This window comes from Metopolophium dirhodum, chromosome 4, assembly GCF_019925205.1.
Source record: "Metopolophium dirhodum isolate CAU chromosome 4, ASM1992520v1, whole genome shotgun sequence".
Taxonomy (NCBI): domain Eukaryota; kingdom Metazoa; phylum Arthropoda; class Insecta; order Hemiptera; family Aphididae; genus Metopolophium; species Metopolophium dirhodum.
Window position 1 is genome coordinate 1,591,449 of NC_083563.1, and position 15,888 is coordinate 1,607,336.

At 31.7% G+C, this 15,888-nt stretch overlaps 2 protein-coding genes across 2 annotated transcripts; both read right to left on the bottom strand.

Annotated features, from left to right (window-relative positions):
* Nucleotides 1-684: 684 nt before the first annotated feature.
* On the bottom strand, nucleotides 685-3,369 carry LOC132942813 (thioredoxin domain-containing protein). Its single transcript, XM_061011463.1, has 6 exons — nucleotides 2,850-3,369; nucleotides 2,580-2,771; nucleotides 2,379-2,517; nucleotides 1,320-1,481; nucleotides 1,113-1,238; nucleotides 685-1,044 (listed from the first exon to the last, which is right to left on the bottom strand). Exons 1-6 carry the CDS (start codon nucleotides 2,995-2,997, stop codon nucleotides 864-866), a joined length of 948 nt encoding a protein of 315 aa, XP_060867446.1. The 5' UTR covers nucleotides 2,998-3,369; the 3' UTR covers nucleotides 685-863.
* Nucleotides 3,370-8,963: 5,594 nt separating this feature from the next.
* On the bottom strand, nucleotides 8,964-13,584 carry LOC132943160 (uncharacterized). The gene is made up of 6 exons (XM_061012006.1): nucleotides 12,803-13,584; nucleotides 10,975-11,071; nucleotides 10,749-10,908; nucleotides 10,506-10,661; nucleotides 10,243-10,418; nucleotides 8,964-10,172 (listed from the first exon to the last, which is right to left on the bottom strand). The coding sequence occupies exons 1-6, from the start codon at nucleotides 12,937-12,939 to the stop codon at nucleotides 9,909-9,911; spliced, it is 990 nt and encodes a 329-aa protein (XP_060867989.1). The 5' UTR covers nucleotides 12,940-13,584; the 3' UTR covers nucleotides 8,964-9,908.
* Nucleotides 13,585-15,888: the final 2,304 nt, after the last annotated feature.

Consider the following 15,888-nt stretch of genomic DNA (forward strand, 5'->3'; position numbering starts at 1 on the left):
AATTCTTCAATTTTATTTCAGTTTCCATGCATGTATTAGTAGTCAGAGCCAATAGCCTACATCATAAATTGTTAATTAGAAAATAATCAATGGTCGGGACGTTACTAGTTTTTTGTAACACGCTAACGCTACAGCTACTCCCCCAAAAAAGTAGCTGGCTATGGCTACTTTTTTTTAAATATAGCGCGCTACTTTTTCGCTACATTTTTAAAAATGTTCTTATTGAAAACTAGTGTTTGTAGTTTGTACTGATTTGACATTTGGTCACTAAACAGGACCCAGGACAAAAACTTCACTAACATACTCATTGTTATCATAATATAAATAAACAAATATAATCAAAATTGATATTTTAACAATCACCAATCATTTGTAGGTAGCGACAAAATAATGATAATTTTTGCTACGCTAACCGGAAACGTTTAGCGTGCTATAGTATTTTGCTATCTAAGGCGTAATGTAGCGACGATATTTCAATCGCTACAAATAAAGTAGCGTCGCTTCAATTAGCGTGCTACTCCCGACCACTGAAAATAATACACAAATATTGTCATTACAAGACATGATACTTTACAAAACAAAAAAAAAACAAGATACCTAACTGGACATATTGTACAATGAAATAGAAGGATTATATATTATAAAACAGACATTAAACATAATATGGTAAAATAAAAAACACAATTAATAATTTTATATTTTTATATTTCAAACACAAAAAATTCAAATAATAACACAGAAATTATTTATAATAGTACAATTATTTATTTTATAAAAGATTTATTGAAAATATTTAAGTTACATTTAAAATGCATTTCACACATAATGAAATTATATGTGTATATAATAATATATATTTTATATTACTTGCTTTTTTTACTAGAACTTTTAGTAGACTTTTTTTTTGACTTATATTCACTTGGCTTGGATGTTGTCTTCAAAGCAGCAAGACATAGCAATATTACACTCAAAACCGTCAATCCTAATTTCCACACCAATGGGTTTTCCCTGATTATATCAAAGCACATGTGTAGAAAATCATCACTGAAAATAAGTATTATATTTTATGCATTTCAAATGTTTATTAAAATAAATATTATTAATACACTTACAATGCTGATTTTGGTTGAGGCACTTGCCCTTTAACTGTGAATTTATAATCTTCTTCAACAAATTTGAGGAATGATTCAATAGTATGATCAGTTGATGTATAAGTATACATGACTCCACGACGCAATCTAATGATAAAATGAAAGTTCAACTATACCATTCTTTGAAAGAGTGAATTTTACTCAAACAAATACAACTTTTTTACGTACAAAATAAATGTAGGAGATTGGCTTATAGCAAATCGACGAGCAGTTGTTGATCCTCCGATGTACCTGTTGACACGAGCAACATTAACACGATTTTTCAGTTTAGCACCAACTGTTTCCCAGCGAGCTTGTAATCTTTGACATTCTATACTATCTGATGAATAACTAAAAAATAAAACAGAAATTGAGTGAGTCAATAAGTATAACCAATGCATTAACACATTGACTGCCTTAGGACCACCGGTGTCCATACAGTATCAGGGTAATTATATAAACGAGTATTTTTAAGTATGCGGGACAGTCCCATGGTAGTCAACATGTAAAAAAAAAAATTGGTTCAAACTTTATGACTTAATTAGTGTATTAACTTATCAGGACCAACATGGGGCAGAGGCAAGACAGGGTGGCACTTTCTTGGTATGTAGTATGTTTATGATTACAATATACTTTATAATATAGTTTGATTTAAAGATACAAAATTCAAAACTGAGCCAATAAACAGCTTTTGTAAAATATTTTTCTATTCATATAACAATACTTTTTTCAAATGCGCCAAATAAATAATGTGGAGAACCAATTCTAAAGAAAAATCATTTTTCATTTTAAAATAAAATGGTTTTAAATATGAAATTATCTGTCAAATCGTTTCTTTACTGTTCGCCTAAACAACACCTAATCAAACCGTTACACTATTAGAGTTGGAGTCCCACAAGGAAGTGACATCGCTCCATTCCTTTACTCGATTTTCACTCATGACATACCCAAGACATTTTATACATCTTTAGGCACATAGGCTGATGACACGCTAATAACCGCCTCCCACGAAAGCCACGTCACAGCCAGTGAAATGATCCAAAACCATTTAATTATGATCAGCTTGTGGGCAAACAGATGGAAAATCAAAATAAACGAAACTAAATCTGTTCAAGTAACTTTAGTAGAAGTGTATGGGCTAGAGCATATAGGGTAGGTAAGGGGTTACAAAACGAAAGGGCGGAAAATTAGGATTTTGCCTATGTATAAATGTCATCTAGCACCGGCCCTCTAACTAATCATACTTGCAATTTAATAAACCAATCCCCTGTTGTGGCTCCTGTTGATGCCTGGGTAAGATGTTCAAAACTATTATCATTAAGTTCTTTAACAATTGGATCTCTGTTGTTCAATAACATGTCTATCAAAAACTCATCGTTAACAGCCTCTGGAATATGAAAAAAAGATATTAAGATATTAAGATATTGAATTTAAATATTTTATAGCTACCTGGCTCTGGTACTAGTAATGGTACACCATGTCGAAACATAACCAACGTTGGTTCTTTGGCAGGATTATAAATGTGTACTAAATTGCTACCTTCCACTTTTACAACCCAAGCATTTAACGAATCAACAAGTTCTTCTCTAATTTGAGTGAGAGTTTCTTCATACTTTTTACACTTTTCACATTCTTTTAATGCTATAGTATAAATACATCAAAAAATCAATAATTACAACAAGAAAATCTATTTTAAAAAGGTAGTAATCAAATACATACTAAATAAGGCAACTACTTGGTTTTCAGAACGGCATAAATCTAAGAGCTCGTTGTCAGTAACCACCTCTAATGTTTGACTCTTAATCAGATCAGTTAGTAAACCACAGTAGATGAACATCAATAATAAAAAAAAATGTTCACGAAACATATTTTCGATTTGAAATTTATCAGTTCACGGAAAAGATTAATTAATTACTAAAATATTGTACTAAACTACCAAAATGTACTGATATTAAAACGGCGAGAAAACGTTGAATATCATTTCTCAATTTACAAAAAAAAAAACCGTTTACAATGCACATTATAAACTTTTTTGTTCGTATTACAATGAAACCTTAACAAAATTATTAAGTATGAAAAACTACAGAGATGAAATTAATATTTTTTACTATACAGTAGACATTTTTATCTTTTCGAATATTGATTATTGAATGACGTATGTTTTGAATTTTAGGTATATAGGATAATATTAAGTACTAAGTTGAAACTTGGAAATTGGAATTTGGAATCGAATTTTGATTATATTATATTTTATTGCTTTCACACGTACACATAGATACTACAATCTATAGTATCTCGTTTGAGTACCAGTGTAGCCACTAAACTTTAAATATCCTACAGTTTCGGAGCGCGTTTTTATAACTTTTAAACATTATAAGAAAACATATTTACCTGAGAACTGACTAAATCAAAGCTCACCAAAGCTCCATGATTTGTCTCCAACAAAACTTCGTTCCAACCTAACGATGATTAGACCGACGAACCGACCAAAATGTACTGCTTGATATTCAATTAAAAACTCAAACCCTCTCAAACAACTCTCGAGCATCTCAAACATTTCCTGACAACCCGAACAGATGCCTATACCAGACAGGGACACTGGGTCTGACTGGAGGTAGAATATTAAAATACTAAATACTAGGTACAAATGTAAAAAATTATGTCAATTTAATTAAGGGTACTATCTCTCAACTGTGGGACTTCCCACTCAAGTATTTCTTTTAGAATCTGAGCGGAGCGATGCATGTAATTTTACAATGATGTGTGTTTTTTTTATTTTTTTAGTATTATCAATATTATGCTAGGTATTGCGTATTATATAGATTATAGTGTACACTTTACCTATTCTTTTTTTTAACAAATTTACTTATTGTTTAAAATACAATAATATATTGTAATATATTCAATAAACCGTTATTATAATAAATTATTCTAAAATAAAACATTTTTTATAAAAGTTCAAAATATGTTGACGATATTTTTCAAAATTTACGTTGACAACAATTATAACTTTAACGAGTCACCAAAATCACGAAAAATTTCAAATTATTTTGTTGCTTAAAACTTAAAAATTTTATTTACTAATAATTATACCTACACTGCTGAACAATAAAATTTTCAAAATATTTTGATTAATTGTATGCAATTTATTCCACGAGCTTATATATATTCACTCCATGCTGTGGTTCGTCGTACTGGCCACGTCACTACTCACTACATCAGCATTGAGATAGACTTATAACTTCTAAGTCGATTATACAGTCAGTCTTAGTAATAAGTATAGTGGATTGAGTAATTTCAGTTTTAAATAAAATGGAGCAAAAGTTTTGATCGCAGCCCATATACGTGGCAGTGGGTCGTGACTCGTGGTTAACCAAAAAAAAACCTTTATGCCTTTATCTCATAATAAAAATCGATGTACCTATACCTATAGGATGACTGCAGCATCGCGTAAGTTTCCACACTGCCTATATGCTTGTTAAATGACATTATATTATCATATTATCGTCCATGTTGTTTAAAAGCATGAGGTATTACACGTGGCGCGTTTTTTTTACCTTTATGCCTTTATGCGCCTTTATCTCATAATGAAACTCGATGTACCTACCTATAGGATGACTGCAGCATCGCGTAAGTTTCCACACCACCTATATGCTTGTTAAATGACATTAGGTATATCATATCGTCCATGTTGTTTAAAAGCATGAGGTAGTATTACCCGTAGCGCGTTTTTTTACCTTTATGCCTTTATGCGCCTTTATCTCATAATAAAACTCGATGTACCTATACCTATAGGATGACTGCAGCATCGCGTAAGTTTCCACACCACCTATATGCTTGTTAAATGACATTATATTATCATATTATCGTCCATGTTGTTTAAAAGCATGAGGTAGTATTACACGTGGCGCGTTTTTTTTACCTTTATGCCTTTATGCGCCTTTATGCGCCTTTATCTCATAATAAAACTCGATGTACCTATACCTATAGGATGACTGCAGCATCGAGTAAGTTTCCACACCACCTATATGCTTGTTAAATGACATTATATTATCATATTATCGTCCATGTTGTTTAAAAGCATGAGGTAGTATTACCCGTAGCGCGTTTTTTTTATTGTGGTGTACCCCGTAGGCCTAATCCACATCGCAAGCGAGAACACGCGAACGCCGGTCGACTACAATAATATTGTATTTTACATAGCGAAAACTGCACTACTGCAGTTGTATAACATTTTTTGTTATTTATACATCGATAAAACATATTTTTAATATAAATAAACAAATATCGAATTTAACGTTGAAAAGGTTTTAATTTCAAATATTTAATTTTGTCGCAACACGGCATTCGCACATTTTCGGCTAACTATAGCGTTGATTTTTAATGTGTTTCCTCTGGAAAGGCGAGCTAAGCTGCTGGTGCCGAGGGATTTATATTTGTCAGTTGTCACATTGCATTATAAGTCCAAAAGGAGTAAAAATACAGTAGTATTAAATTATTAGGATGATATCCCTCTTTTTCTCCGATTCTTATTTAAAATTCAACACTGTCCTAATATAACTATAACTACCATTATCGCCACTAGGGAGAGGGGGCTAGGCGGGGCTTAGCCCCCTGACTAAGATTTAGCCCCCCCCCCCCCCAAAAAAAATATCCTTTATTGATTTAGATATAAGCCTCCTATAGGTTATTTTTAATAAATAGTTTTGCTGGCCCCCCAGAATTTTAACCCTAGTTGCGCCTCTATGATTACTCTATATTACTATTATTATCATATTTATCATATTTTAAATTTGTATTATACACATTATAATGTATTTATTATTATTTAGAGATTACCAAAGTCCTATTTCTAAGTCTCCTACCACTCACTATTCCTATTGGACCTCTTTAACCTGTTTTAAATCTTAAATATCATGAAACTCATTCATAAATATTTTTTTACGGTCCTAGAACAAATAAGTGTTTATTTTGTGTGTGTGACGCCGGCCGGCGATAGTGGGTGATGTGTTTGGTGTGGAGATGAAATGGTGAGAGGACGAAAAATATTAAATAAATACATTTTACAAAATATTTAATACATAAAATCATCTTACTTGATTTAGGCATCTATAGTTTAGCTTACTTATGCGCCGACTAAGACTTATATCAAAATAATTCCTTATCGTCACTTGGACTAAATAACTTTTCTATAAAGCTTGACGGGTGATTAAACATTGTAGGCGGTGCATAAAAATATTTCAGTCTTCAATAATAATATATATAATATATTATGTGGCCTGAGAGATATAATCCTTCGTCAATAATTGCATTCATTGTTAATGTGTGTGCGTCTATGAATCTAAAAAGTGTAATTGTTTTATGTTGAAAAAAAGAACTTATACTTTACAAAAGAAAGTTAAAAAGTTAAAAAGAATATAGGAAAACTTTTAGAAAATAAAAATTATAACAGTAATTGGAAAAATTTAAATATTATTAACGAAAGTAAAAACTGATGTATTATATTATTTTATAAACGTATTTTGAACAAAATTAAAACGGTAATAACATTAATAAGAACATTAATAATTAAGCAGCATACTATTGAGCCAGCATATCTATTATTTATTAAAATAATAAATATGAATGACTTGTTGTCTTGTTAGTGTATGTTTGTTTGTGGCCAACACACGATACAAAAAATTAATACCAAGTAGGTATAGCTCTCCACTAAGGCTTAACGATCTAAGTCTTCTTGTTTAAAGCTATTCCAATTCTAGTTCAAATCAGTCAGAGTTAAAAAGTACCTACACAACTGAATAAAAATTATTGTAATGGTATTATTGATTGATCTATCTAAAGCCGTGGTCTGAACTGTGGTCGAAATATTATATAGTAGTCATGATTTAGTATTTTTTGTTATTGTTTCACAAATTTGAAATTATTGTTAATATCATACAGAAATTATACAGGAAATCTGGAAATCTTTATAATTTGTGCACCCCTAAAAATATTGGTCTAGTTGCGCCTATGAACGGAGTAACCTGTTTTGGGGAAGATACATATTTTTATAATGTAAAGTAAACTCTACTCTAACTAACCATTTTCGAACGTACCCTTTAGTTGACACTTTTTTTTTAAAAATATATTGTAATATCATAACAATTGTTTAAGAGACGATAATAATAATAATGAAGGCGGATATAATTACGTACCTATATTGAACACGTAACTTAACGTCTTAATACCTATCAAACAATTGTCAAAGATTTATCGATCCAACCCGACTGGCGAATACTCCCGTCCTTCATTAGACCACATGCAATTTAATTAGAAAATATTATTCAAGAGGCTTGCTATCCCATGATTTTATTCCAAATGACACCACTAAGCACTAAGCAGTGGCGTATACAAGAGGGGGGGGCGTGGGAGTCAGATCCCTTCCCAATGGCTTTGGAGTGGATAATCTATTCATGTTATGTTCATTGTTCCGTATTGTTAAATATTTTACTACCCAAGTAAAAAGTTTTGAGAGGATGGGGGATTTTCCAATTTTCCCCTCCCATTTAGCTGTCGTTTTCTCTTCTTGATTCCACCCTTTCAGAAATCATGTGTACGCCACTGCCCCTAAGTGATTACTGATTAGTACCTACCTATGTCCTACACAATATCAAATTTCCTAAAAATTATAAAAATGGTCATGTTTTTTGCCAACAACCGAGGCATTGAGCCGCTTTTAAAATCAGACAGGGGTAATGGTAAATACTGAATTCCCACTTTGCCAAATCATAGACAATTTCTTCAGACTATTTACGGTGTAGTCATAGATAATAATAAGACTTTATAAAGTCTTTATTATCTATAGGAGTAGTCCAAAAGTATTAAGTAAATAAGGCGTATAAAAGTTGCATTTGCATTGGCATCGCATATTTGTATTAGTTAACATATTATGTTATAATAGTAGGTACTTAAATTCTTAATAATAATATTATATTTTTACAATAATTGTAGCTACAATTTCCAGTAATCCATCATGTTATAATAGAGCGAAACAGTGTATACGATATGTCGATATCTTCTTATAGAGTGGGACAATAATTATAAGTTGTAACACTTTATACCACCTCTACATCATGATGACTATCAATCATTTCCAGATAATTACCAAAATTTTAAAATCATTCATATTGCATTTGTATAATATAGCTATATAGTAAATACTAAATAATAAACTAAAATGCAGAACTGAAAAAGTAAAAAAAAAATTGGGGAGGTAGGTAACTACTTTGCTATACAGTAGGTGTCAAGTGAGTAGGTCACTGCGGAAATGAATTTGTTAAATTGGTATTCAATGATAAATCATTGCACAAAAAATACCATTTCTAAACAGAGTGAGCCTATATTACTAAATATATTTTATTATATTATATTTATATTTATATTGCTATATTATAGCAATTTATTTTACTATTATTCATATTATGTTAGAAAAAATTAGTTTATTCCGATAACAATGTATTTATTAATTATTATAATAGTATATATTTATATCATATTTTATTGTTATTAATTTATGAGGCAATACTCAATACCAACTTACCGTAGAACATAGTTTTTGATATTAATTAGTGTTATATAAAAAATTAACAAAGTATTTTGTAGATCAGCTGTATTAAGTTATAATAAACCAATCAATTCAACTTCAATTAGGTTAACACATCAAAGGTAATATTGAAATTACCAATCATAAAGGCAAATTATGTTTATGTATTACATAGTTTATTTATGTTAAGACAAACTTACTGGAATATATGCATATATATGCATACATACACACAAAATAATCATGCTGCGTTATAAATAATATTTAATATATTAATAATGTACCGTTTTTTAAAACAAAAAAATACCAAAAACTATAAGATTTTACATTAAAAGTAAAAATGTTACATGTTACTAAAAAAAAATCATACAGATACAATTATTATCATTAGTGATTTTGCCCAAGTCTACAGTAAAAAAAAAATATATATAGTTTCAATTTAACGGAATGTAAATAATTGTTTGTACCATTAAAAAAAAATATAGAAGTAAATAAAACATAAAAAATTGCTAAAAGGCAGTTTTCTTATTTAAGTACATAAATTAACATTGTTGTTAATTTATTTCAATAAAAATGGTGCAGATCCGATACATTAATACTACATATTTATATACATAATAATATGTCCATTATAAATATATGTATATACTTATAATGGTTTTTATGTTCTTGAATGCAAGTCTCCCTTGACCCCCCAATATAAATCAAAATTTTCAATGAATTATGACAATTCTTAGAAAAAAATTACTTCCTAAGGTGCACTTTTATTATTATTTCATAATATTCAGACATCCCTCTATCCCGTAAATCTTAAACATTTATAATTATAATTAATTGTATTTACAGTCAAATATTTCAATCATGAAATTACTAAGTTGAATAAAACAAATTAGAATATTACAGACTTAATTTATTTTGTTGTATAAAATCTAAGTATAAAAAAAATATATTTACGAGTTTTTATGTACGAGTTAAAATAAATTAAATTGTTGTCCACTTAAAAATGGTGAAATATTTTATGTGTAAATCAAATTGTATAACTGTAAGTTATAATTACATCATTAAGTCTGATAAATATGGAGTTTTTTTTTATCAATTTATTTTGTTTCAAACAACATTTTCTCCAATATTAACTTGTCACTAAAATTATAAACTTATGGTGGTCCATTAGGCTTAATTAAAACCATTTAACCAATTTAGTTTCCATTGGCTTCTGCAGCCACTGTCTGACCTTCAGTTTTGAATTTTTTTACAGGGGGTTCATCGGGGGCAGGCAGACTAGATGAGTCCTCTGTTAAAGCTTCAGCAAGTGGTGTTTGAGCTGATTCTGATGTCGTTATAGAGTCATTGGTGATATCATCTTCAGACTTGTCACGAGAATCGTCTTCAATTGTTAATTGGTGACCATTGGACGGTGGTAATGGCTCAGGATTGCTTTCATCAGATGTTGGTTCATCCAACTGTAATAAAATATAAATATATTGAGTAAACAAATATAAATGAGTACTGAAATAACAAAATAATAAAAACCTCTGTTTGATTAACACTGCCATTAATATGAGCTTCGGTATTTGTTTGTTCACTAATTATTGGCTTCTTAATTGGTTCTGGAACACTACTTAAAAGTTCCGGTTTGAATTCATTTGCCACATAATGTGTCCACAATGCTAATTCTACTGAATGTGGATTCCATGTATTTTCACTACCTGTAACAAAATAATGATATAACAATTTAACAAAGGTACTTTAAGAAATATAAACTATTTAAATTTATAGGTAAGATTTATACTTACATTCACCATTAAGTCTTTCCACTGTTTGCTGAATATGGGCTACAAAGTTCAAATATTCTTTAGCAGTATAATCAATTCCTTCAATAGCTGGAATTGCTTTAAGACATTCGTCAGCCATAAAAGGAGCTTTGTCAGGTGCAGCTGCTGCTAACAAAGCTAAAAAAAAAAATAATAATATTGAATATTAAAATCAAACTATAATTGCATTCAAAAAACTAAATATTTAAAAGTATTTATGTATACCTGAGGCCATTGTGGTTCCAACACCTTTCAAATTACTTAATGCCGTAAGTGCAAGTCCTAAATTGGGTAATTTTTTGAAAGCTTTCTTTGTCTCAGCCATAACAGCACGCGGTGTGTTCACTTTAATTAAGTAATTCAATTGAGGGAATGTTTTTCCTCTCTGCAATAGAAAATTATTTTAAGTAATTATTCAATCAATATTTTACAAAAAAAAATTCAAGTTTACTGTTTGTTTCCATTTCATTATTTGGCAAATTTCTTCATGATTTAAATGTGCATCTTTTCCCCTTGACTTGATTTTTCCTGGTAATTCATTCTGATACCTACAAAAGAACAATATAAAAGTTAAATAGAGAATTTGTAAGACAAACTACTGTTTAAATTTTACAAACTAATCTATACAAAATGAACTAACTGATGATAATTTTTTTATGAAAAAATAGTATTAACTATAATTCAATAATTAGATATTCCTCAATGCCTGAAGATTTAAATATTTAGGCTATACTGTATCTATAAATTAATTATATAACACCAATTGTTATCTAATGTTTGTTCTAAAACATTAATTACAATTTAAAACTATAACAAAATTATATGTTTTGTATTTACATGTATATATATAATATTTAATATTGTTTCTTTTTTCTACATATCGTCCGGTTTCTGGTATAACACAGTACTTATTACATACTTAGTACATAGTACATATTACCAATAGCCAATAGGTATACCCAATATTATTATTATATCATACTTGATTTTACAATATTTTGTGAATAAATTTCATAAGAACCACAATTTATTCGTTTATTGTTATTGAAATGAAATGTTTCTTATCTCAAAAACAATGAATGAATTTGGTTAATTGACTATATTGAGTATATTGACTGATTATCAGTGACAGTACAAATACATTTATTTCTTATCACCATCCATTGATAATAATATTATATTAGTATTTAGTAATTATCTAGTCACAGTATTCAAAAAACGAAAATGTGTAATCCACATTTGATGGGATTAAAAAAAAAATCAGGAATGCGAGTTAAATAAATATAAATAATCTCGTTGGGGTTTGTTGCATCGGTTAAAATTAGCTGCAGTTGTCTGCATTACATGGTATCGCGGTGTAGTTAGAGTTTAAACAACGGATTATCATTTTATTTATTTTTACAAATTTGGCTGTTCAGTGATTTAAACTGTCTGTACGTACATTCGCCCAGAGTAGACGTATTCGGTACGATTACAAATATCGATTCGAACAGAAATTATATTATATCATTATATAACACCGCCAAGGTATGTATAAATAGTGTGCGCGAATCGTGTGTGCAGACGAAAACATGTTGTCGACCGTCGACACGGCGAGCGTCCTGTACAGAGTCATTATCATATCTTAGGTTTTTTTTTTATACGAATATTACACACCGCGCCGAGTCACAAAACACGACCCGGACCAGCGACGAGACACAACCGTCCGTGGGGATGATGAATGGCATCGATTGTCGAGGTGTACAACAAAAATGTTTACGAGAACCATAGATCGTTATTTGGGTATTACTGTGCAATAATCGAATCGTCGAACGCTTACACATCTGTATTGCATTATTATTATTACTATTATTATGTTTTATACGTTCTGTGCGTCGTACGAAGTACGCACATAACGCGCAACGGTGCGCGTTTTCTCCACAAAGAAATCGTTAACGTCATCACGGCCTCGATTGGGTACGCCGTACGCGGCGGCGGCGGCGGGGCGACCGACCGACCGACCGACCGCCTTGCCAACCTAACCGACCGCCGCCGCACGTTATACAGAGCGCGTCAAATGCGCGCGTTGCGAAACGACCGCCGAGAGACCGCCACTGCACGTCAAAAATCAAAATAATATTATACCCCGTACGCATGCGCGTGTAAAACCACATTATAAATAATATTATTATTATACAGTTATAAACGTATAATACACGTAATACATTTAACACAATATAAATACAATTAAATACATAAAATTTTAACCCCGATAAATTGTAACCTGGGAGGGCACTCACCAATTGTCCAGCTTGATGAGGTCCTCGGGCTTTTTCGTCTTGGCCTCGGCTTTGATGCGCAACGCTTGCGGGTACAGCGAGAGTACGTGCTCGAACTGATTGGCAGTGCCCTCAACGAAAAACGTAGCAGTGTCCATGTTAGGTAAGTATATTATCGTCTGCGAAACGGTACGTCGACAAAACGTTCGTAGGACGACTGAGACTGCGGCTGTTGCTGGTGTGTATAACGACGACGGCCGTTTGAAATCGGTAGTCGACGGTTCCTCCTGGTCTGTCTTCTTGTACTTCTCTGTTGCGGACTTGCGCACCAAGTTCACATAATATTTTATTCGTCGTTGTTACCGCAGTACGGAGGCAGGTTTCGTGCGGAAAAATGAGTATTAAACAGACCGTCTGAATGCGTGCTGACGGACGCGAGTCGAGTATTCGACTAGTGGCGGGGAATTCAAGAGACGGAACGAAAAATACAGTCGGGCGAGAATACAATATAATTATATAATAAATTGTATATATTGTAATGAAATGTTAAATTATTTTACGATTTTCGTATTTCGTAACGATAAATTAATATTATCATAACATGTATACTATTATTATAAAAGAACGTTTATTATCGCGGCCGCGTGTGTGTGAGGTGTATGCGGTGTATCTGTGCTGCGCCGCGGTATAAGCGGCTCGATACGACGGGAACACTGGTGGGCAAACGACGGCGGCGGCGGCGGCGGCGGCAACCGACACGAACGCGCGGCCGAGTCGGGGCCCCAAAATCCGGTGGTGGTGGGGCGGTGGTGGCGGTGCGGTCGCGGCAGTGACGACGGTGTGCTGTTGGAACGCGAACGACGGCGGCGAGGTGAAGGGGACAAAACACACACACACCGTATCAAATGACCTCCGCCGCCGCCGTGTTTGGTGGGAGTGACGGTTATCGGCGGCGGCGTCGGTGGGCAGACAACGCGCGCGGGGTCCTTTGTGCGCCGCAATATAGGGGAAAGACGACGCCACCACGCTCGTCGGCTGTCGCTCGCTACCGCCGCCGGTTGGTCGGCTATTGCACGGCCGCCGTTAGCTCGGTTCGGGTTTGGTGTGTTTCTCTCGTACAACCAACGCTCGTACGACGACGACTAAAATGTTAATAATATTTTATTTTAATGTTATAAGCACAATAACAGCAACAACGTGGGATTATTATTATTTCTGTAGAACATAGCCCCCCCCCCCCCAAAACCCGGCCATCTAGAGTTGGAGTATCTGCCGCCGTTCTGGTTTCTGGCGGATAGTCTATAAGTACCTGCTTTCAGGGGCCGCGCGACCGATCCGGGATACACGTTACAGATAAATGATAAATGACGTGCATTGCGCCCCGGTGTTTTCATGATAGATCGCGAAATTATTTCCATGATTACATAACCGTGCCAGGAGTGGTTCCCAAATTTAGCCGGGAATTTTTTTTTAAAGATTTTGGATGATGACCGCATTAGTTACTTATCATTTTTTCGATTAGATGTTAGTGGTCACCACTTACCAACAACAATTGATGAATATTATGTATACATGTATTCTTTAGTTTTTTTTATAATGAAATATGCAAATATTTTATGAAATGAAAAATCCATCTATAGATTCATTTATGCATGGATAAAGTGTCAACTTATAAGATGAAACACGAAAAAAATTTCATAATATCGTGCCAAATTGCCAATAATGCATTAATAATTAATATTATATTCCACGCGATGCGCTTGATGAAAAATTATTACACAAGTGATGGCTCTATACTTAGTAAATGGTAAATGTGTTATTCCATCAATAAATATTGCACTAAGTTATTTAATCTAATGATTTAAACATTCTAAACAACAATTTTGGTCAACAATATAATTCAATAAAATCAATTCAAATAAACTTTTAGAAATGTAGAATATCTACAATATGGCAATATGTAGGTTAGTATAATATTATACTATATTATTACTGCAGTCTGCAAACGTTGGACGTATAAAGTAAAATTGGGTGCATTACAAAATGTGCAACATTAAAATGTATTTAAGTGTAAGACGTAATCTAATTAAGAAATTCAAAAATATAAAGTGTTATTTTATTTTAAGTATTTTGAATTGTCTTAAGAATAGCATATTAACATTTTACATACCCACTAATGTAGCAGGTAATATAATAACTTATGCTATATTATATAACTATTAACTTATATCAATACACTACAATATTTTAAAAATTCGGGACCTGTCTGAGACTAACCGAGTGCTACCTAGTATAGCTGGTATACCTCGTCTACATGTCTGCCGTGTAACAGTCATATACAGAATATAATATGTATTATATAATAATATGTAATGCAATTATAGAGGTGTATAATAAATATATCGTAAGTCTGTTTGTAACTATTATTCAAGTTTTAAATGTTAAAGGTAATAATATGTTTTTAGAAATATTGAAAAATGAATACATTTGTCATTCTATGTTTAATATAACAACTATAATAATACAATTTATAGATTGGGTATTTAGAGTTTTAGATTTTATTTTCCGGTATTCTAATAAATTACAGATACACTAATAAACAAATATTAAAATATATTATATATATTTAGACAATAATTAGGTACGTTAAATACGCAATTATATGCTTAAAGTATAACTATACTTATACCTACGTATTATAAGGTCGTACATTCGTACAACAGATTATTATAACCAATATAATTCCATATTATAATAATTTAATAACATATAGCCATGTAGGTAATGGAATCATTATTCTTTTAATTTATCAATTTTAAGTGATATAATAATACGACTTTAATGTGATATTTTAATGATATTAGTATAACAATTGTATTCGAAAATATGTTTTTAGAAGAAGATCTTTATTCGTAAAATAAATAATAATTGTGTTTAAAGTACAGTTTTTACTTTTTTGACAAAATTCTTATCGTGATCAATACTTTTTGTTTAAAATGACTTATTGTCTATATTATCTTCTTCGTCTTGACAAAATAATATATATAAATATAATGACCGTGAAATCATTACCAGAAGGGCAAGGGTCTATTTCCGTATTGGGTACA